At 40.4% G+C, this 23298-nt stretch overlaps 2 protein-coding genes across 2 annotated transcripts; one reads left to right on the top strand and one right to left on the bottom strand.

Annotated features, from left to right (window-relative positions):
• Nucleotides 1-11937: 11937 nt before the first annotated feature.
• On the top strand, nt 11938-13572 carry ugt5e1 (UDP glucuronosyltransferase 5 family, polypeptide E1; the record flags this gene model as incomplete). Its single annotated transcript, XM_083676040.1, has 1 exon — nt 11938-13572. The coding sequence occupies one exon, from the start codon at nt 11938-11940 to the stop codon at nt 13570-13572; it is 1635 nt and encodes a 544-aa protein (XP_083532166.1).
• A 2333-nt stretch (nt 13573-15905) lies between these two features.
• dedd (death effector domain containing) lies at nt 15906-22350 on the bottom strand. Its single transcript, XM_083675510.1, has 5 exons — nt 22235-22350; nt 20600-21254; nt 20060-20164; nt 19313-19450; nt 15906-18978 (listed from the first exon to the last, which is right to left on the bottom strand). Exons 2-5 carry the CDS (start codon nt 21171-21173, stop codon nt 18569-18571), a joined length of 1227 nt encoding a protein of 408 aa, XP_083531636.1. The 5' UTR covers nt 21174-21254; nt 22235-22350; the 3' UTR covers nt 15906-18568.
• Between the last annotated feature and the right edge of the window lie 948 nt (nt 22351-23298).

The raw sequence follows: 23298 nt of genomic DNA on the forward strand, positions 1-23298 counted from the left end.
TTTGTACTATACTGTTGATACTTCTCCAGTAAAGTAGCCTATTTTGACCTCCACCATCATATCCTTGTCTTGCCTCATCTCTGCTCCTGGGTCCTACCTTACGCTGTCACACTGCCGTCCAGTTGTTAGCCATACAGGTAAAGCTAATCTCAAATTTCAACTATTAAACACTAGGTCTCTCACTCAAAAGACAACAATTATAAATGAACTAAGCACTGACCATAATCTTGACCTGCTTATCTTAACTGAAACCTGTCTTAAACCTGACAAACACATTGCATTAAATGAATTCACCCCAATTGGCTAATCAAGAATCAATGTCACATGCACTTCAGGTAGAGGTGGGTGCGTGGCTGTCATCCATGACCCATCACTCCATCTCATGCCCAAATTAGACAACAAATTCCCCTTTTCCGAAAATCTAATCATGAACTATGTGGTTTATAGACCGCCAGGACCATTCGTCACAGGATTGTTACATTTTTACATTTATGGCATTTAGCAGATGCCTTTATCCAAAGCGACTTACAACAAATACATTTGTTTAAGTAAGTGAATCATCTATCCATCAGTCATCATAAGATAAAGTAATCAATGCTCGGACCAGCAGCCATAGGCAGTCACAATGCAAAATACACAAGCTACCAACAGCACACTGACTTTAAACAAGATTAAACTAACTTACTTAGACTCGAGAACAGGCTTCACCACTCACTGAATCCCAAATGGATTGTCTGAGTTTATACCCACTCTCTCAATGGCAGATACTACTCTGATTGTAGGGGACTTTAACATTCACATGGACATCACTGCAGACTCACTCCAAAATGCTTTCATGTCCATTTTAGACTCTGTAGGGTTTAACCAGTATGTACTGTATCTATGCCCACTCACTCGCATAATCATATTCTAGACCTTGTTTTAGCCCATCACATCAATATTGTTAATCTTATTGTATCTCCTCACAACCCTGCATTGTCTGATCATTTTCTAATCACATTTGAACTTGAAATGACAGATGCTCTCAAACAGTTATTGTTATCCATTCTATAAATAGTCACAGCTCATAAACTTTTATCTATCCTCCATGACTCTGCCCTCATTCAAAATCATTTTGTGGATGCTGATATTATCAACTAATTGACTGATAGTTTCAACTCCACCCTGATAAGCTCCCTGGATACTGTGGCACCACTAAAGAAAAAAGCATGTATTCAAAACAAGATGGAGGTACCAGGGCCCTCCAAAGGGCCTCCAGAAATCCAGAGCATAAGTGGCAAAAAACTAAGCTTGAGGTTTTCTGACAAAAAATACTTCAGCGTAAAGAATGTCTCCCACTTGTTGTCTGGTTGAGGCTAGATAGTAAATGGCAAAAACAGAAGTGACGTACTATAAATCAAGTCAAGCTCCCGTATATTTATCTTTTTAAAATATTTTGAAATATATTTTAAAATCTTCTTAAAATTCTAAAACAATCAAAACGCATAAATATTTAATACCTTGTTCCTGACTAATATATATTGTCCTATATTGTCACATTATTGTATTGTACATTCGTTGTAACAGATGGACAAATCGGTTTGTTTACCAAGTGACTTTTTAGCCAATCAATACCAAGTGAAGTCAATGTAACCTAAATTAGCTTGAAATTTAAATAATCCCAAATTCTCTGGAATGGGTCAATGACTTGATTTAAACGACTTTGAAATGACATTTTAAACATGCTCATTAAGGGTACATTGACTTCCATTGGAAAAAATGCTATATTAGTGGAATTTGGTAGTTGCTACATAAACAAACCCAAAGAGTGGATGAACTCTGCTGACAAGTTAAAACCAATGTCTTTCTTTAAATTTGGGTGAACTATCTGTTTAAAACAGGTGCATCTTTAGGTAATTAGGCCAGCTGTCCCTAATTGGCACAATCTTGTTACCTGTTTGACACAATTGGAGATATATGGGGATCATAGAAAGCATTAGACGTGAGCTGTTCATAAATCAATTATCCCCAGTGTTCGCTCGTTATCCACATTGTTTACGCACAGTTGGTGTGCCAGCCAAATCACAATTACAGATTGCTGCTTTAAGTGTTGGTGTTATCCTTTTTCAAACAAATCTATACATTTCTTATCTTGGCTCAGCTGCTGTGAGAATAGCCAAGCTTAGTTACCAAGCTTATCTGAGTGGAGTTGTTTAACCTCCTCTTTCTGCATTATCTACATTACCTTGCCTTACCTTGTTGTTTATTGGACCATCCAGCTCTATACATTATACTGTAAATGATAACTTCATAATTTCATTTAATCATCAACTTGTGCCACCATCTACATCTTGTGCAACATCTACAATGTTTTGGAAAAAACTGTTCCAAGCAAAAGGCAAAGCAAACATGTTAAATGTAGCTATGACTATAGATATAGATTACACTTACTTCTGTCATGGAAGACACGCGATGCTCCTTCATTGGTGCAAACAACTAGATGAGTGGAACATAATTATGTGCATACAATGTTATTGAGAATGGAAAAGGCCAACTGCATATAATTACAATATTTTGCATTGTCATGTCTTAGGCCATGTGTGCTGATACAGTCATATACTGTAGGTGCTTGAACACATTGAAGGTTTTGAAGGGTTTAGATCAAATTATGACTGGGGCAAAAGTACAGAATGTCATTTATGTTTATCAAATTCCCTTACATTTCAGAAACTTTACCACACCATGGTAATTTATTGGTCATTGTGGAAATCTATGAGAACTGTGGACATTATCAGAAATTGTTCTTAAAATACTACTCTGCAAATGTAAAATGTATTTTCTATATTGCTTCTCTATGTGCCCATCTTGTCTGACTTACAAGATGGTGGAACACTTTATTAGCTCTATGGAGAAATATGCAGTTTAAGTCAGGTTTCTCGCCAACTCGCTAACATAGCCAAATCACCCCCCCAGACAGATATGGGGGTTGTCATCAGTTTTTAAACGTAATGTGTACACCCTATGTTTCCATTTACATTCATGGGATTTAGCAGACGCCTTTATCCAAAGCGACTTAAAACAAATACATGTGTCTAAGTAAGTGAATCATCTATTCATCAGTCATCATAAGAAAAAGTAATCTATGCTAGGACCTCGGGCTATTGGCAGTCACAATGCTAGAAGAAGGAAGATTTAAAAAAAATATATATATATATTTAATTTATTTCCAGGAGAGACTTGCACAGGGGAGTAGTGGGGATGAAGAGGTCTTTAGGAGGGACAGTTAAGATGTAGCCTAAAGAAATGGGTCATCAATCTACGGTGGAAGATAGGTTGTGACTCTGCAGTCATGACAGCAGTGGGAAGCTTGTTCCACCAGTGGGGCGCCAGGACAGTGAAAAGCTGTGGCCGAGTAGTGCGGCTGCTGCATCCACATAGAGGCGGCAGTGCCAGGCGGCCAGCCGAGGTGGAAGAGTGGAGTGATCGGGCAGGGGTTTGGGGGCTGACCATTACTTGCAAGTATGGAGGGACTGTTCCCTTTGCTACCCGGTAGGCAAGCACCAGGGTCTTGAATCTGATGCAAGCTGCTACCGGGAGCCAGTGAAGGGTGCGAAGGAGGGGGGTGACATGGGAGAATTTGGGGAGAATGAACACACCAGACGGGCAGCAGAATTTTGGATGAGCTGCAGAGGCCTGATGGCGGAGGCAGGGAGCCCGGCCAAGTGTGTGTTGCAGTAGTCAAGGCGAGAGATCATAAGTGTTTGGACCAAAAGTTGTGCTGCTTCTCTGGTGAGGAATGGACGTATCCTTCTAATGTTGTAGAGGAAGAATCTACTGTAGCGGGCCGTTTTTTCTCCATTTCCTCTCAGCTGCCCGGAGCCATATTCTACATGCTTGCAGGGTTTCAGACAGCCAAGGAGCACATGGAGAGGATCGTGCTGGCCTTGAGGTCTGTGAACAGAGAGTCGAAGGATGAGGAAAGAGTGGACAGGAGGGTGGAGGAGGCTGCATCAGTGCATAGAAGGGAGAAGGATTCAACAGCGCTCGTCTGGTGTTCAATCTCCCCAAATTCTCCCATGTCACGCCCCTCCTCCGCACCCTCCACTGGCTCCCGGTAGCAGCTCGCATCAGATTCAAGACTCTGGTGCTTGCCTACCGGGCGGCAAAGGGAACAGCCCCTCCCTACTTGCAAGCAATGGTTAGCCCTCAAACCCCTGCACGATCACTCCGCTCTTCCACCTCGGCTACCCGCCTGGCACCGCCGCCTCTACATGGATGCAGTGGCCGCACCACTCGGTCACAGCTTTTCACTGTCCTGGCGCCCCGCTGGTGGAACGAGCTTCCCACCACTGTCAGGACTGCAAAGTCACTACCAATCTTCTGCCGTAGATTGAAAACCCATCTCTTCAGGCTACATCTTAACAGTCCCTCCTAAAGACCTCTTCACCCCCACTACCCCCCCCTGTACTAACCCTAACCCCAACCGTTGAGACCTCTTCACCCCCACTTCCCCCCTGTACAAGTTCTCTCCTGTTAATAAAAAAAATTATAAAAAATAATAATAATTGGCTTCCGGCATTACGACTGCCAATGGCCCCTGGTGACTGTTGGATAGATGATTCGCTTACTTAGACATGTATTTGTTGTAAATCGCTTTGGATAAAGGTGTCTGCTAAATGCCATGAATGTAAATGTAAAGCATGTAATGTGCATTTGGTGTGATAGCAGCCTCGTAATTTTTTATCCACATTTTTTTTATCAGAAATGTTGGCCAAAATGTAACTTGCATCGCCAGTGGCAAAACACTGCTTAAGGAGAGTAGCAAAAGTCTCTTAAAGCCTGGTCTCATGAACAAGTTTCTTTCATAGGTGGGTTCAGCTGCCCGTAGACTTCAATATTATATAATAGCTAACACCCCACTCTTTCTGCAGACATATTTAAATCTTAATTTGGAGCAGAGTTTTGGGGAAACTCACTCACTCTCTCATGCAGGTGCTCGCTCATATCTGAGAGAGAAATTCGCGCCCTGGTCCTCTCAAGGTTACATCCTCCCAGGGAGTTTTTCTTTGAGAGATTAAGGTTAACCTACCAAATACTTGTTCTTACCTGTGGGAGCACCCTTTAAGGAACCCTTTTCACAGAGGGTTCTACATGGAACCCAAAATGGTTTTACATATAACTTAAATGGTTCTTCCACAGGGACAGCCGAAAAACAGTGGAGAATCATACAGTAGTAGTAACAAACCACTGCATCAACATCCTCACCACGCACCGCATCAACATCCTCATTTCATGCTCCAATAAATGGAGACCCATTGATTCCAGAAGGACCTTGGTCAAAATACTTTTTTTTAAAATCATGTTATAGCTTCAATAAAAACTTGACTGAGTTGGATTGACTGTGTATTTGTCATTGTGTGTTGATGCAAATGTATATGGTGGTGGAGTACAGATAGAAGAGTAGTGGTAGTATATTAGATTACATAAAGACCCTGGTGCTTGCCTCCTGGGCGATAAAGGTGGTGGGGGGGTTAGAATTGTATTAGTGTAATTAATATAACATGTTAAAATAGGTTTGAAATATGTCTTGTGAACAACCTCAAGGGGCGTCAGCAAACATTCACTTTGGGCCGTTTATTGACCAGTCTGACGACGACAGAGATGGACGTGATTTCAACTGTCAATCAGTGTCAAAATATTTCCTGGGTAGCTATGCATCCTAATACCCTGTAAATTCCACCAGGCTGCACAAGTGCCTCTAAACAGATATGTAGGCCTATTCCATTTTTCAAATTCTCTCCCTGTCAATGTGACATAACAGACAGTTGGAGGAAATGATGGTCACGTGGGTTAAAGTGTAATTCAAGAGCTGAATTTGAAACAGTATCCTTCTGTGAAGTCTGGGATTTTCAGGAAAAGTTGCACCAACACACACTCCTTTTCAGGTAACTCTTTGGTCATACCCATAGGTTTAGTTGAAACGACGCCGCTGTCGAGAGCACAGTTTTGTTTTTAGCCCCTCAGGTCAACCCCTGTCTCACGCTCACTGTTAGGCGTTCCAGTATCTCCTGATTTACAAATTAAGCACTGGCCAGAGGGGAGCTTTTGAAATATGTATAAAACTAGCATTTCAATATTGTGTTAGTCCTTGCATCCACTCTGTCAAAGACTAAATTCCAAAACAAGTTGGCTGAAACCAATTAAAGATAGTACCTTTAAAGTGTATGGTTGCAAATATTACAAATTAGTACAACTATGCACAAACCTACATTGTGAAATCCAAGTATTTTAGTGAGTCTACATTAGAAATAGTGTGGAAATATATTGTTAGAAGAACAAGGATGGCATGAATTAATATACACATAAACAAAACACTTCTTTACATCTCAAAACATTTCCTGAACACAGAAATAGTAAAAAGGGCAACATTCTCTTTAAGTATACATTGTGCTCACCTGCAACCATAAATGTGATCCACCATTTTTGTTTGGGTGTAAGAATCATCGCCATAGTTGTTGAAAAGAATGAGTGTGTTATTGTGTATTCGCCTTTTTATACCCATGTTTTGTTCACAGCTCCCTCAGAAAAAAATTAAAAAGGGTCACCGTTTTCATCACAGGATATCCCATAACCCTGGGAAGATTATCATTTGAAAGGGAAACACAATGCCAATCTGGAAATAAGAGATGTGAAGAGCATACACACAAGAATAAGATCTTAATCTAATTGGTTCCCATAACCAGGCTTAAAGCCAGGCTTAAAGGGAGATGCCACTGTATACCTGCTAGACCTGCTAATTCCGAAGAGGGAAACCACACCACACATGCTTGTGATTGCGCAACACACTGCAAACAGGTGATCACAAATGTGTTCATAATTAATTATTAATATATCCATACCACACTGCATGCAGTAAAATGGGATTTGTGACTAGGCCCACGTATGACCAGACTCTTCCTAACAGCACGGCAACCCCCCTCTGAAAGAAAATAAGCAATTGTAAGATTCCTAGTTAAAAGCCAGCTACTGTGAGACGAGTTAGTTTAAATAGCACGAATGCAGAGGGACAGTTTTATAAATGGTTTGTGCAAATATGCTTAAGCAAGACATAGAAACTACAACTAGCAAATAGTATATATATAGAGTAGGCTCACGGTTTTAGGCAACATCAGAATGGATAGTAAGGGAGAATCCTAAAAGGCAGAGAACATTAAGTTACACATAATGTCATCTTCAAATCATCTTTACATAAATATCTTTAATTAGGGCTTACATCTACAGTTTCCATGTAACTCTAAGAAAATATAAGAAAATCATCAGTTGCCCAACATTCAGTAAAAATGGAATTTAGAGGACAGATGTCCAGATGTGTCCAGATGCTTTCCTCTCACAAATGATAGTGTTAATAAAGCACATTTATTAAAAAAGATGAAAAGCGGATGACGTTAGATTACTACCCATACACTCAAAAAAACACAAGCAAAGGTACTACCTAGAATAGAAAATGGTTCTTCAGCTGTCTCTGTGGTCTTCAGAGGGTTCTGCCCCAGGGACAGCCAAAGAACCCTGTTGGAACCCTTTTTTTCTGAGAGTGTAACCTTAAGCATTCCAAACAACAACATCCTCCCTAATAATAATGTAACCCCCCCGAAAAGGATTTGCAGTGTCGGACATCAGCTGCTTGCGGGTACGAAGAGGCAGCCACCAGAGACAGAAAGGTGTGTGCAAAAATGAACACATTCAAACAGATGATTCAATTAATTTTATGGCTAATAAAACAGTGTTTGTTTGTTTTGTATTTCTTTCAAGGGATTTCATCCCCTGATTGCTACCGATTTAAACAATCATTAAAGCTATTAGGGAGCCTTTAGAAAGCGTGAATGTTACATGCTGGACATTTAACCAATTCCTTCCTTTTTCTTTGAGTTCTATCAACTTAACAATAGTTTGGCAAATAGCGACATATCAAAGACCCAATGTAATTTGAATGTACCGGTAGACGGAATTAATACACTACAAGCCAATCAGAAAGAACTATTGTGGTTGTAGTTCATTGAGTGGCCTGACCAGCTGGAACAGCCTGCTGCCTGAGGTATGCACAAACTGTGGAAATGTATAAAACAAATCTCAAGACATACCTATTTAGCCTTGCCTTTACAAATTTACTTTATTTGGTATGTAGGGTGCTTTTAGTTGTTTAGCTCTTTTATTTTTTTTAGCTATTTATAAGTTTTATAAGTCTTACCTTACTGTTCTCTTCATTTTATTGCATTGCATAACAACCTACAGTCCTCCACAGTCTTCTCTTGATCTGTTTTTACTGTTTGACTTATTGTTTGATCCCCCTTTGTTTTTATTCATTTTTCCTGTTATTATCTGTTTGTTTCACATATTTTTCCTGTAAATCGCATTGCCTTTTGTGTATAAAATGTGCTATACAAATAAAGTCTGCAGTATTCCTCAATGCAACTTAGCAATGTCAAGGAGAGACCACAGCTTTAAAAATTGGGTTACGTAAGTGCATCTCAAATTAAGATTTGGTCTGGAGGCATTGACCATAATATCCATAATCACCATTACATATCATATCATTAGTCATGTTCTCCCTTTTGTTTTTCAAACAGTATTTCATTAATACTCAAAAATAAATAAATCTCATATTAGGCAATTAAACAAGCACAATTGTGTTTGTAATATAGGAGGCTTATTCCGTATGAATGCATTGCACACACACTCCTCTGCTTCAGATAAAGCACCCCTTCTCTCCTACAGCAATTGCTCCGACAACATCAGACTGACATCTGGGTCAGGGTTCAGTTTCACTCTTTCTTCTGTGTGCCAACTAGCAGCATCTGTCATTCATAGTTCACTGAAGTTGAGCAGAAGGAAATGCATGTTCCCCAGGAGGAGTGAAGGTGTACCTCTGACAGGTTTGTATTTGCCTTTGACGTGTGGATATTCAACCTGTGTTAATAGAGGTTACATTTACCTTTAAGTCATTTAGCAGACGTTTTTATCCAAGTTTTTTTTATACAATAAGTACATTTGTCTAAGTAAGTGAATCAACTATACAGCAATCATCACAAGTAAAACCTTCGATAAGAACAAGTGCCATCGGCAGTCACAGTGCTCTTTTTTTTCTTTTTACTGGTAATGTAGGTGTTAAAGGGTGGAGAGGCTGTGGTATATACACATACCCAAAGGGTCTCTTTGGGGCCACTTTGTTCTGATAAATTGACTCAAAATCTACAGTGAAACAACAACGTGCTCATCAAATCCTCTGACTACAGGTAAGTTGTGGCCTTACATTATTTGATTTTGCCATATATGGAGTCTCCATTGACGATGCTTTTTAGTCTGGTAGTAAGCTTAATGTGTGTCTGTAAAACTGGTCCACATGTTCATTAACAACATGTTTTGAGCTAATTATAGCTTAAGTATATACACTCACCGAGTACTTTATGAGGAACACCTGTGCACCTTCTCATTGTGGAGGTGGTGTAATGGTGTGGGGAATGTTTTCTTGGCACACTTTGGGCATGTTAATACCAATCAATCATCGCTTGAATGCCACAGCCTATTTGAGTATTGTTGCTGACCATGTGGGGCCACAATTTACCCATCTTTTAATGGCTACTTCCAGCATGATAACCATGTCACAAAGCAAAAGTCGTCTCAAACTGGTTTCATGAATATGACAATGAGTTCAGTCACCGTATCTGAATCCAATAGAACACCTTTGGGATGTGGTAGAACGGGAGATTCACAGCTTGAAAGTGCACCTGAAAAATCTGAAGGAATTGCGTGATGCAATCATGTCATCATGGACCAGAATCTAAAAGGAATGTTTCCAACATCTTGTGGAATCAATGCTATGAAGAATTGAGGCTGTTTTGAGAGCAAAGGGAGGCCCTACCCAGTATTAGTATAGTGTTTCTAATAAAGTGCTCAGTGAGTGTATATTTGAAGTGATGGAGAATAAAAAAATCATATTGAGGAATGGTTGAATGGTTTCCCAAGTGAAATGAAGTCTATAATTACAATGAAAACACACAATAACTTAAATTTAAACTAATACTAATAAACGAATACATTTAAGTAATACCAAAGTACCGACACAAAAGGTTAATTTATGCTTTGCCAATCAAAACTTCAATTGACAGAAATTATGTCTAGTCGATTGCAGAGGGGTGCTGCTCACCTCCTGAAATTTCTTATGACAAGGCGAGTGACAAAGGAAACTTTAAGAAATTTCAGGGCACTTTGTTTTTGATATGTCATTTTTTTTGCAACGATATGTCATTGACACATTAAAAAGCATAAAACAGTCTTAAGTGTGTTGAAAAACAACTGCCCCTTGCGGGGACCCCTATACTTTAAGTTCATGGAAAGGTTGTGTTATCAAATTTTATGATATTCTGCAAATGATTAACAGAAACAAGGTCAACCTATAACACACTAAAATGTAATATCAAGCATGAACTTAGCTTGAACTTGAACACAGAATATTTCCTTATCACAAATGTGATAAGGAATTACAAGATCACTTTTTGCGAGCATATGTTCACTCCTCAAATAACAAGCTTCTTATCATCACACAAAAGATCATTATCTTGGGCAAACTGGTTAGACCATTTCCATTCAGTGTTTGTGGCTCTCAGAAAGGGTGGTTCCAGGAGAAAGGTCACATTAGCTTTGGTTCAATTACACTGTGTAACTAATATTATTTTCTTACTGTTTTATTCTGAATATTTACCTTTCCTGGCCAAATAACTGCCTGGCCTACTTCATATATTAATTTTCACTGATAAATGCTTAAAGGTGCAATCTGTAATTCAAACAAAAACAAAGTGGGCTCCCCGCAACTTTTTTGGTAAACATCTGAGGGATGTGGCTGGAAAAATGTAACCACTCTCAATTTCATAGACTGCTGTAGATGCAAGGACTGACCATCCTTGAGATTAACATTATAGTTTTAACCTTGTTTTGAAGCTATACAATGTTTACATTTTGGGTTCAGATGGGGTAAGACAGTTGATCAAGACCAGACAAGATGTTTCTGTACACTTCAGAATACATTCTGCTGCTGCCGTCAGCAGTTACATCATCAACTAAGACAAGTTAGTCAGTTCTTCATGCCCAAACCATAACACCTCCTCCACCATGTTTCACAGATGAGGTGGTATGCTGTAAATCTGGTGGTATGCTGTAAAAACAGCAGATCCCTTTTCTCTTGCAATCACTCTGGTACATGATAATATTAGTCTTATCTGTCCACAAGGCCTTTCACCAATTTTTTAGCAAACCTTTATCTATATCGAATCTATATTGAATAATAATTGAGAATGGATGCTCTATTTTAAAATATTGAAACAGCGTCTGGCATCTATTCAAGATGCCCAGCCCACATCGGCTTCTAAGACACGATCTTTCAATAAATAATAAACATGCACACACGCATGTGTGGAGCATTGTAAATACAAACACAAATAATTGATATCAGCATGTACAGTATGCAGTATATGTGCACACATGCACCTTTTTTGGCCCATATCTTTCTTGACCACCGGCCCCGCAGCCCACAGATCCACCGGTCCACCGGGAAATCTTCCGGTGCTCCAGATGGCCAGTCCACCACTGGTTTAAGGTTAAGAATAGTGTTAAGGATAGCATTACAGTCCAACCATATGTGCAGCCAATTACAATTTGGCTAAAGACTCATACTTCTAACCATGTCCTTATTATCATTATTCAATGCACAGACAATACAGCGATTATATAATCGCCCACACCCAGGTAACACTACATGCTAAGTGGTAATATGTTTGATATTGAGCAACAGTTTGAAAGTTTCCCCAAATATAAAATCTTAAAATCGTCTTACATACAAACAACAATAATCTAAGAAGAATTTATCCTGTTAATTTATGTATTTTTTATTTCCTCCACAGACAAAACATGAAACTCACTGCAGCACCGCCCTGCTTCACTCAACATCCTGCTCTTTTCCCCCTGTTGGGTCTCCTGTGGGCCTTCACAGCACAGGGCCACGCTGGCAAGATCCTGGTGTACCCTGTGGACGGCAGCCATTGGCTCAACATGGACATCCTCCTACGAGAGCTACATCAGCGAGGCCACGCCTTAACAGTGGTCCGTTCATCCACCAGCTGGTACATCCCTGAGCTTGCTCCCCACTACACCTCTGTCACTGTGCCCGTCCCGATGGCTAGCAGCCTGGAGGACCCCCAGTACATGGCCTCCTTCCTGAAGAGAAACCTCCAGATAAATGCTGTATGGACAAAAGAGCGCTCCATTATGTCCTTCATCGCTCTGCAAAAGGAGGCTATTAATATGCTGGAGGAGGCCCATGGCGCCAGTGCTGAAATGGCCCGCTTGGTCATTGAGGACAGGCAATTGGTGGAAAAGCTTAATGTAACCAAGTTTGATTTAATGATTACCGATCCTGGATTTGCAGGAGGAGTTCTCGTGGGAAAGTATTTAAGACTTCCTCTGGTGTTAAACGTTCGTTGGATCACCAATGCAGAGGGACACTTTGCAATTGCACCTTCACCCCTTTCTTACGTACCGACACTTATGTCCCTGGTCACAGATAAAATGAGCTTCGTGTGTAAATTAAAAAACATGCTTCATTATGGAATTGGACTTTACATTGATTATATTGTAACAAGGCCCATATACCAGAGTGTATGCAACGATTTCATTGATCCAAACACCAATATCTATTCACTCATCCAGGGGGCTGACTTATGGCTGATGCGAGTGGACTTTGTCTTTGAGTTCCCACGCCCCACCATGCCCAACGTGGTCTACATGGGGGGCTTCCAATGTAAGCCCTCTAAGCCTTTGCCAGCAGAGTTGGAGGCATTTGTGCAAAGCTCGGGGGAACATGGGGTTGTTATCATGTCGTTAGGGACTCTACTAGGAAGCCTCCTCCCTGAGATCTCAGAGGTCATTGCAGCTGCCTTTGCCCGCCTGCCTCAGAAGGTTGTGTGGAGACACCTGGGAGAGAGGCCCTCAACTCTGGGCAACAACACCCTGCTAGTGGACTGGCTGCCTCAGAATGATCTGCTGGGCCATCCCAAAACAAGAGCCTTTGTCACCCACGGGGGCACCAATGGAATCTACGAGGCTATCTACCATGGAGTTCCAATGTTAGGCCTTCCTCTTATCTTTGATCAGTTTGACAACATGGTGCGACTAAAGGCCAGGGGGGTGGCTATAGTTCTAGATGTGACGGCCCTAGAGGTGGAGCCTCTGACAAAAGCTCTGAGAGACATCCTGGATAAGAAGAAACCCTATGGTCTGAATATGCGCAGGATGTCCCAGCTTCACCATGACCAGCCTCTCACACCAATGAATAGTGCCATCTTCTGGCTAGAATATGTTATGAGGCACAAGGGGGCAGCTCACTTGCGCACTGACTCCTACAAGATGCCCTGGTATGCCTACCATAACCTAGATGTGTTGGCATTTATCCTGAGTGTTGTAGCCTCTATACTGCTAGTGATCTGGATGACTTGTAGGGTTCTAATTGGGGCTTTCTGGAGACCAAAAAAGGAAAAACTCCAGTAGCGTTTGATGATAAGTTAATCAAAGTTGTATGTACTATAGTATAATGAAATAGGTTGCCATTATAAGGGTTTATAAAAGAGGTTATGTAGTTTATCAACTATGTATTATTCAAATACAGATAATAGATCATAATAAACAGTCCACCCACATATTTACAGTTACAAACCACCCAATATTTACTGTTGACCACCAAAATATGAAATTGATGAAGGGTGCCCAAAGTGTTGCTATATTGATTATATACAACATTTTATTGGTTTTTACAACTTATTTTGATTTGTACAGACATTAAATGTACCAGTCAACTATTTATTTCCAAGTAAATATTCACATAACACCACACTCTCTTTCTTCGTCAATACAAATGAAATCATTTAAGAATAAAAAATAGCTGACATAACATAAGGTGAATATTGGCAAACAATGTGCTGCATATTTTGCTTGTATGTCCTTGATTTCTGAACGGTGTGCTACAGGTGAATATTTAGAACAGGTAAAAATAAAGTGCGTCCACTCTTCTGCTGTATGGTATTGACATTACACAATCTGGGATTTATCAACAGTCCCAAATTGCTTGCAAGAAAGATGCATTTTAAAAAGTTAAAAAGACAACCTTTTGAAATCACTAGAGGTTAGAGAATGTGTGTTTCTCAATAATGCCTCTGAGGATCATTATCATTTACATGCAATCTACAGTAGAAAGACAGATCAATGTACAACCTATATAATAGATGCCAGTTTGCAACTTTGTGTTTAATTCCATTTGGAAAACATGAAACTACTTTTTCATGGTAACAGTTGGTTTCTGTCTGCAGCATTTATTCTGTAATATGCTATGCAGACACCGCAAATTGTTTATTTTACCTTAAGGCTCCATTGATGGCTATGGGGACTACTTTTATTATCCAACTATTCCATAATTTGACTTAATTTTAATGTCCCTTTTCAGTAAACAGCTAGTTATGTGTTTAGTAAAATAACAAAAGATGACAGTTATCTAACAGAAATGTGAAACATTTTCAATTCTGTCGCTTGAAACATACACATAATTTTATTGCCATTTTCTTCCACATCTTTACCTGGTTATCAAAGGCCTTGTCCTATGCCTTGATTTCAAATTCTGATGGCAATTTCATCTGATGTTGCCCAAATATTAGATAATTTAATAAAAATCTAATTTTGACTGGACAGGGCTGTTAATAACAGGCACCATACACAGACATTTCACAGTTCATTCGAACAAAAGGGGAGCCATTATTAAACATATTATTCTTAGTAAGCTGTTGGCAAAATCATTCATGAAAAAAGGTTGTCTATGTAGTATAATGCGCGATTCTATGCTTCTTCTCACAATAAGTATAAATATAAGAAAAGGATCCGAGAAAAGGATCCAACGTCAAAATGCTTATTTGAATAACATTCATTAAACACAAATGAAAATACATACAGTATGGTAATCAAACATGTTATGCATACTGTCCCTAGAACATCACCTATTCATGTGAAAGAGATGTTCTGGGTAAAGAACACAGAGTACAAAGTGACTGGGATGTACTAACACACACACAATACGAACATGATCAACTGCTGGCATGAGACAGAAAATGTTGCCTTGCAATGCAAACAAACAAGTGAAATATTCAGCAATCTAGTCCACTTTCCCACATGTCCATATTAGCTCTTGACATTGCTGCTGTGAGAGCAACCATACAACTTTTAGAACATATTACCCATTAAACCATCCCACCAGAAAGTACTCAAACTGAGATATGTCGTGATATGTTAAAGGTAAAGCCTTTTCTTGATACTCTCTAACAAGGTAGCTTCTCTTTATTCAGAATGTTTATTTCCTTTAGTAATTACAGTATCAGAAGCATCACTTAATGGTGATTTATGCAACAATTCCACCTGCAAATAACTAAATGTCAATGATACATTCCATGAGAATTGTGTTGTTATATATTTGATTGCCATTGTAAGATAGATAGTTTCTGATTTGGCATCTTCGTTGTATGTAACCTTTTGAAGGTTAATTTGTTTTAGGAAACTACTTCACATCTCTGCAAGACATTTTTGTAATTCTGATACATGAAGTAGTACTAAGATATCAAGTACTTTTAAGCTGTATTTTTCAAAAAACATGAAGAAATCGAAATGATCACAAAATTGTTTCATTAAATTGCATCTTTAACCAGGTGAGTGAACTGTTATGAACTGTGGTCAAAAATGACATATCAAGTCAGTCTTTAATGAGTAATCTATGCAGCAACACCAATTATTTTTAGCAATACAAATTTGGTGATTCCCAATTAAATCAATCCAACAACGGCTAATTGTTTACATTTTTGACAGCTGGAAATTGAAAGCTGAAAATTATCATAACATATCTATTTTGTTTGAATCTTTCATACTATTTTTGCCTACTACTATATTTGCCTGCTCACTGTTTTTTTCCTCCATTTACTAAGTTTGACGTCTTATTTAAATGACTGTTCAGCATGTGAGGTGTGACTGCAGGAGAGAACAGAAGATCAGGAGCAGCAAGAGACTCAATTTAGAATTCTTCTGGGTTTTGAATTAAAGACTAGTGTTTCAACTTAGATTTTTTACATTTAATTTATTAGAATAATCAATACATTTTCAACATTCCTTCCAGAGCTGATAAAATGATAACTTCCTAATAAAAATATGATACATTGTACCCCTATGTACACTACAAAGCCAAAGCTGAGCTGTACTGGGCTGGCCTGGTTAGAGGAAACAGCGCTGGAAAGGACAAGAACATATCAACAGTACAGGGGTCAGTTTCCAGAAAGCTTTATGGTGAAAAGGTACTTTATCTCTTTTGAACATCCAGCCCTCCCCTCTCCTAGACCCGTTCTTCGTTTAATGAATTTCGTTCTTTCAAGCACAGAAGATTGACCTGCAAACATTGATTTAACAATTTTGACTCTCGTCAGCTTGGTTGTATAGTTCGGGTTGGCCCTGTAGTGTGTAAAGCTCCCAACTCTATTCAGATCAGTAACTAAGATAATGGAGGTAGCAAGGTGGGTTGGGTGTCTTAAATATGACTGCTTTGATCACAAAATCCTGATTGGTTGATTCATTCATAATTACTAAGAATTTCTGGGCAAATATTCATGGCAATTTGTGTTGACATCAACAGGCGATTAACTGAGAAAAGGTACATATCCATGTAGAAAAAACTGCTGTGCAGGAACTGAATATTCAGGAATAGGCGACTGACAGAAGAGAAAAGGGAATCACACACCACATCTACTGCTCCCAAGTGTTTTACTACTGGTCAAAAATGTATAGAAATATCCTGAACAGAAGATACATTGGTGTGTGGAAGGGGCAACTTGGCCTGTGTCTGTTGGTTGTAATTCTCTCAAATATATAAAAATTCTTCAAGGAATACAAGTAGATATTTTTCAAAAGTAATTAAAACATTGACATTTAAACAAATATATTTTAGCCATTAGTTGAACAACAAAATTCAAAAGGACATCTAATCAAAAAATTTAGCCCACTATACTTCCAGTTAGTTAAGAAAATCCACATTGTTCTGATAGCAGAATCACAAATATAAGCGCAGTGTAACATATACGTAGGCTTACAGTTCCTTGCATGTTTTATTTTCATAGTTACTAGTGTTTGATTCTGGTGACTGTTTCCCAATTACTTAATTTCTAAATTAGCTATTCATTTGAAAGTTCTAACCTAGAGGCTGAATAACAAAAACGCTCACTAGAGCCAAACACTGAAAATAAAACGTGTAAGCCCATACGTTAAACCTTTATATTAGTGAACTTACACATTTTGTTGCCTGACATGAACCGGAAATACGTTTAAAAGGGGCAATCTGGGAGGATTCAAACAACAACAAAGCAGTCACCCATCCATTTTAGTAAACAGCTGAGGGATGAGGCTTGAGAAATGTAACCACTCTCAAATTCATAGACAGAACTATTGATGCAAGGACCATCCTTGAGATCAAAATGATGGTTTGTTTTAAGCTATAGGCTACAGTGTTTGTTAACAATACAATACAAACAATGGAGTAAAACAAGCTTATATGTTCTGTTCTGATGGGGTAAGACAGTTGAACTAAGCTCAAGAGGCAAGTTATATTCTTCAAGAATCAATGGCTATATATCATTCATTTAAAATGATGTACCAATCCCAGATTGCCCCTTTAATGGACTACATTTTGTTGAAAAAGCTTCACTTCCCAATATTTCAGACAGGATAGTGGATACAGTATTATGGGAGCAACATGATGACATTTTGTCTTCAATAACATTTCAGCATTTTATATATTCACTTTATGTAACCTGTGTGTTTTAAGTACTTTTGACACCACTTTCTCAAAAAGGTAACTAAAGGAATCTTGAGAATCTTTGTTGAACCAAATCAATAAAAACAATCCACCCACGGTTTGTTAATTTGACAACAAGGTACCACCAGTTCTGAATCAATCTAAATTGTTTATTTTCACATAATTGAAACATTTTATGTCTCTGGTTTAAAATAATTCTGTCCTCGTATAGTGGGAGACAATAAGCAAAATTCCCAACGAGGACTGAACCCTAGTCTTAGCCATGTGAAGTAATAGTTCAGCCTCTACAAGGGTATGAATTCAAGAATGTTTATGGCAAAGAGCTGTGTGATACCCAATAACTGTTAAATCAAATTTGAGTCAATACACAAGTTACAATATTAGCAATGTCCCTATAGCAAAAAAATAAAACAAAACTAAAAACAAAGCCTTGACATTCAAAACACTGTTATCTCCTGACTCAACTCGTCCGCTTTATTTCGCATTGCCTTCACAGATGATAGGGTAGGGGACCCACGATCCTCCCTCATACTTCTCAATAACAAACGTATTCTCCCCTTTAAGCCTTGGAATAGTTCTCCGACATCTCACCCACTCAAGTCCTGTTCCTCTTCCTTGGGGCGCCCCTCGGCTACATTGCAGACGTATGTGTTTCTAGGATATGGTCTCTCTGCTCCCTCCGGCGCCAGCGGCCCCTCCTGCTGTGACCAGGTTCCGGAGCAGCTTGCGCCGCCCGGCCTGATAGTCCTCCTCGTCCACGTTGACGAGTAGTTTGATGGCCTCGTGGCCCACAGCCTGTTTGAGCGAGTCTGTGATAAACACCCCCTTCAGGGCCTCCAGGAGGGAGCCGTTGATGTAGTCCCGCCAGAAGGCATCCAGGTAGGTGAGCTCCGAGAACTTGATGTCACAGATGATGGAGCCCAGGTCCCGGGACTTTAGGATGGTGTTTGCCTGATTAAAGCGCTCAAACTGCCTCTCCAGAGCCTCCTGCTTGTTGGAAAAGACGTTGCCTTGGAGTGCTGACTCGTGCTGGCAGTATTCGGCGCGCACTCGTAGGCGGATGTCTGCAGGCGTGTAAGGAGTAAATAAGGAAGTTTAAAGATTGTGAAGACAAAGACAATGAGCAACAGAATGATGTTACCTCAGAAGAGGGGGCCTATCCAGTACCATGGGTACTAAATGCTAACTGGTTGTTGTTTTAACCTTCTAAAATGTAGAATAGCCGATTCATCATGCAATCCAGAGGTCTATTACATCTGCGTTGTGAATGAAATAGAATGAACTTGAATGGCCGTTGTTTTTGCCCTACAGAAGTCTTGAGAAGTTTTGTGTCATGGCCTACAATCGTAAATTGTACTATAAATCACCCAAAAATACAGTCACAAATTCTGCCCTTACCACAGGTTTGCTTCTCTCTGCAGTCTCCCGTGGCATGGGCCCTCTTCCTCTTGCGGCTGGGTAATGGGGGACCTGGCTTAGTACGGGGTGGGCCCACCTGGGGCCCCGATGGAGAACAGCAAATCACTGGCTGGGGGCCTATTGGTGGAGAGTGGAAAAACAAAAGTGGCCTGATCAGATAGGCTGAATCTCTGTATCGGTTACGGACCTACAAGCGATAATGAGCATACAGTTCAGTAGGCCTAATGTAATGTGGAGCCTTTTTTCACAGGCGACGTACCACCGACACAACAGCTGTTATCCTCATATCGGCATTCTGAGGTGGGGAGGAGGACCCAAATAAAAAGACCCAATGTGATTGGATCTTCCTCGAACACGAAATGTCAAAATAGTTAGCTAGTTAAAACAAAGGGCTTGTCTGAAGTTTTAAATAATAAAAAAAAATGGGTGTGCTCGCTTGGGATATCCGATTGGTGCTACGACCTGTCAGTTGTTTCATTTTGAACACCAACCAACACTTCTGACTGCTCAGTAACCATTGAACAAGACATGTTTGACAGAGAGTGTGGAGCATGCGGAGTGCTCAGAGTGTCGTCGAGAGCCTATTAGTGTGTGATGATGGTCATGGGAGCATCAGAAGGAACAAATGTTTGCGCAGTTGCTTAGCCCGCTGAGTTGGGAAATGTATACATTTCCCGTTCACACATTTCCTGTAACATATAGACACATATAGACACACACACACACCTGTCCTTCTTTGCGGAGCAGCCTCCCTGCTCTCCACTCCTCCTCTGGGAAACACGTAACGCACCGACGTCTCTTCCAAGTACTTATCCACTGGATCTGGGCACACTAAAACACAGAGCACATGAGCACTTTCAGTTAGAGCCTTGACTACAATGTTGCACACATCAACCATTTTCAACCAATAGGCTGAAAGGAGGATTTTCAAGGGATTTGGCTTGCCTGGTCATGCGTTTCCAGGCATGGGGCTTGCAGCTCTAGTTTTTGAGAATCGTTCATAACTTATTTAGAACCTTTTCTCTTTATAATTTTTACTACAGAATGTAGAGAACCGCCATTATGACACATCAATACTGGAACGGTGCTGGTGATCATGAATATGAGGTTTAAAAGTGGTGATGTGGCCCTTTAACGTTTAGGCAATTTTCCTAGCAGTTTGGCTCCAGAGTCGTTCTTGGCAGAATCTCAGTAGACCTGGACAAGGAAAAGGTTTGCCTGGTGTAGGCCAAAAACGTGTTCCTGTGCAGGCATTGTACTACTCACCGGTTTGTCTCTTCCTGAGTGTGACGTAGGGCAGCAGGTCATGCCGTGTGATGATGCGGAGCAGCTGCAGGACATGCCTGAAATTGGTCTCATCACAACGCCCCTGGCGTTCCAGGGCTAGCAGAAAGTCGCGGCCACTCCTGATGCCGCCCCGCTCGTATTCGTCTATGACATCCACGAAGAGGAACGACAGCACACGCACGTCACGGTGGGTGAGCTGGGCTCCCACTATGTCAAACATACGATGCAGCGAGTACAACCCGTAGGCGTTGTCCACCGCCTCCTCGGGCCAGGGCTCGAAGCGGCCCGTCGAGGGCCTCCTGGACGAGGCAGAACCAGCGCAGGAGGACGAGGCGCTCCTGTTCGCTGCCACTCCGCTGGAGGTCCCCACAGACGAGGACCCAACACCACCCATTAGAGACCTATGGGGGAGAGGGTGCGCCGCACTGCTCTGAGTGGAGTCCAGCTGGTTTGGATGAATGTGAGGCCTACCCTGGTGAGCTGACGAGTTCTGAGGGACGAGCAGGGGAGGGTTGACATTTGCATTGGGGAGGGGCTGCTGCTGTGAGGTCATCACTTTGCACCAGGGGTAGACAATGACGATGGGGGGGCACAGATATCCCAACAATGTATGTGTGGTGTTTCAACTGCTTTCCTGTGACACAAAACGAAGAGGGGAAAAAAAACACTTCAGTGTTGACCAAACAGTTATTTACCTTTCTGAATACTTTTCACAGGTACACAGATTCACTTTTAATCATAAAATAAGTCACATTGGAATCACAGAGCAATGAATAGCCAACATCGCCAGCATTTACATCTAAATGCAGTAATACATCAATGTTAGGCCACTCACCATCTCAAACATTCCAGGATCCCAGTATTGCATATGTGTCAATAAACATATGCAGCATAATGAATGCATTCAAAAGATAAACACACACCCACATGTGATGGAGGTCTCCCGGCTGCTAACCAGCAATCACTTTAACCAACTGTCATTGCCCAAGGCAATTACTGGGCAAACGTTAAGTTGGTGTTTGCGCCACACCAGGCAGCAAGAGATAATCATTTAGCTAGCTAAACAACATAATATCTACATCTAACTATCTATTTCTATTAACGTTGCCATAGCCACTTCAACAACTCGACAGAGCAGATGTATCTAGTTAGCTAACTCGATAGCATTTGCTAGCTGTGGGCTTATGGTAGCAAACAACAATGACAGCTAGCTAACTAGCTAACGTTAGTCTTTCAGCTAGCTAGCTGCGACGATTAGAGCGCTAGCTAGGTAACCTCGTTAGCTACTGGAGAGCTATGATGGAAACACCGATTGGCTAACATTTAGCTGCAACTTGCTAATGACAGCTTCGTAGTTAGCTAGCTAGCGTGGTCACAATTGTCAAATGGTTAACGACACTTTTCTATTCTTTCCTATTCTGTAGGCTAGCTACCAGCTAGAGAGCTAGCTGGCTTTCGCTAAGTTGATCCTGGATGTCACCGGTCTAGGTCCCATCCATCCATCCAGCTAGCTAGCTAGCTAGCTAACTCAGATGTTTACCTTGCGTCGCCTTAATGTTGACTCCTGTTCCTGTTAACTCGTAGCTAATATAGAGAGAGAAAATAGGTTCTTACTTAAGTCTTTTGGGGTAGACAGCAACTTCTCCAAGATCAGAAAACACGATTATTTTGGATAATATCACTTTCATTCCAGAGGCTAACAATTATCATGCCCATTTTCGTTTCTCAGGTTGCTAGCTAGCTAAGATGAGAGAACATCCGCTTGACCGTAGCATATGTTTCCGGACACGTCACACGTCTCTCTGGTGTGTAGGAGGGGCCTCACGGGGCCTCCATAAAGGCAAACAACATGTGTTAAACCACCCAATATCGATGATGGTCGGCGGAGTGCAATCAAGTCGGGAGAGGTGCGGTGACAGAGTAGTTTCAGAATTGAATATTATCCGATTTCATCTGTGATTATGTTATGGTGGTAGCGCACCTGAGAAGACCACACCTCACACGACCCTGTACTTTTTACTAGGATTTACTGGCATGTGCACCGGAATAAAAGTCTATTATCTGCACTACATTGAAAACAGAGCCGATGGCATTGCATGAAGTCCAGTGTGTATAAGAACTACTGCTGAAAATAGATAGACTGCTAAGTTTGAGATGGTAAGTCAAGATGAAGATGTACATCTTCAATAATGCCTTAATTGTCCTGAATGGTTCTGTCCAACTACAACGTTGTGCTCGAAATGTGCACGACACCTGTGTTGTGTCAGATAGTGTTCCCTTGTCAGATAGTGTTACCGATCTGACAGTTTATTTATGATTCTATGAATATTCATGTTATACTAAACTTTTGCAATTATGCTTAATTACTACTTCAGTGATGATTGTCAATCATGTTATGCCCTTGTTCATCACATTTTTGTAAATATTATAACAGTGATTTTGAGATTCCCATGTACTTTAGATAAGCTGTATGAATATAATTATGTATTCAAAATATGCATCTTTTTCAGCTGTATCTATAAGACGTTGCTGACGCTTGCAGATTACATATTATTGATTGCATCTCATTCAAGTCAAAAGTTGTGATTAATTTGAGTGTTAAATTGACAAATTGCGATAATATCAATTAATGTTAAAATATTCTTAAACATGCATGCATGACTTGGAATGCAATGGTG

Source organism: Argentina silus (assembly GCF_951799395.1).
Source record: "Argentina silus genome assembly, chromosome: 8".
In the NCBI taxonomy this organism is placed as follows: Eukaryota; Metazoa; Chordata; class Actinopteri; order Argentiniformes; family Argentinidae; genus Argentina; species Argentina silus.

Coding starts and splice junctions, on each gene's coding strand:
- dedd (XM_083675510.1), bottom strand. CDS start 21,173: ATGACCTCACAGCAGCAGCCCCTCCCCAATGCAAATGTCAACCCTCCC. Junction 20,165..20,599: donor ACTCAGGAAGAGACAAACCG/GTGAGTAGTACA, acceptor TCTGTGTTTTAG/TGTGCCCAGATCCAGTGGAT. Junction 19,451..20,059: donor TGCTCCGCAAAGAAGGACAG/GTGTGTGTGTGT, acceptor CTCCACCAATAG/GCCCCCAGCCAGTGATTTGC.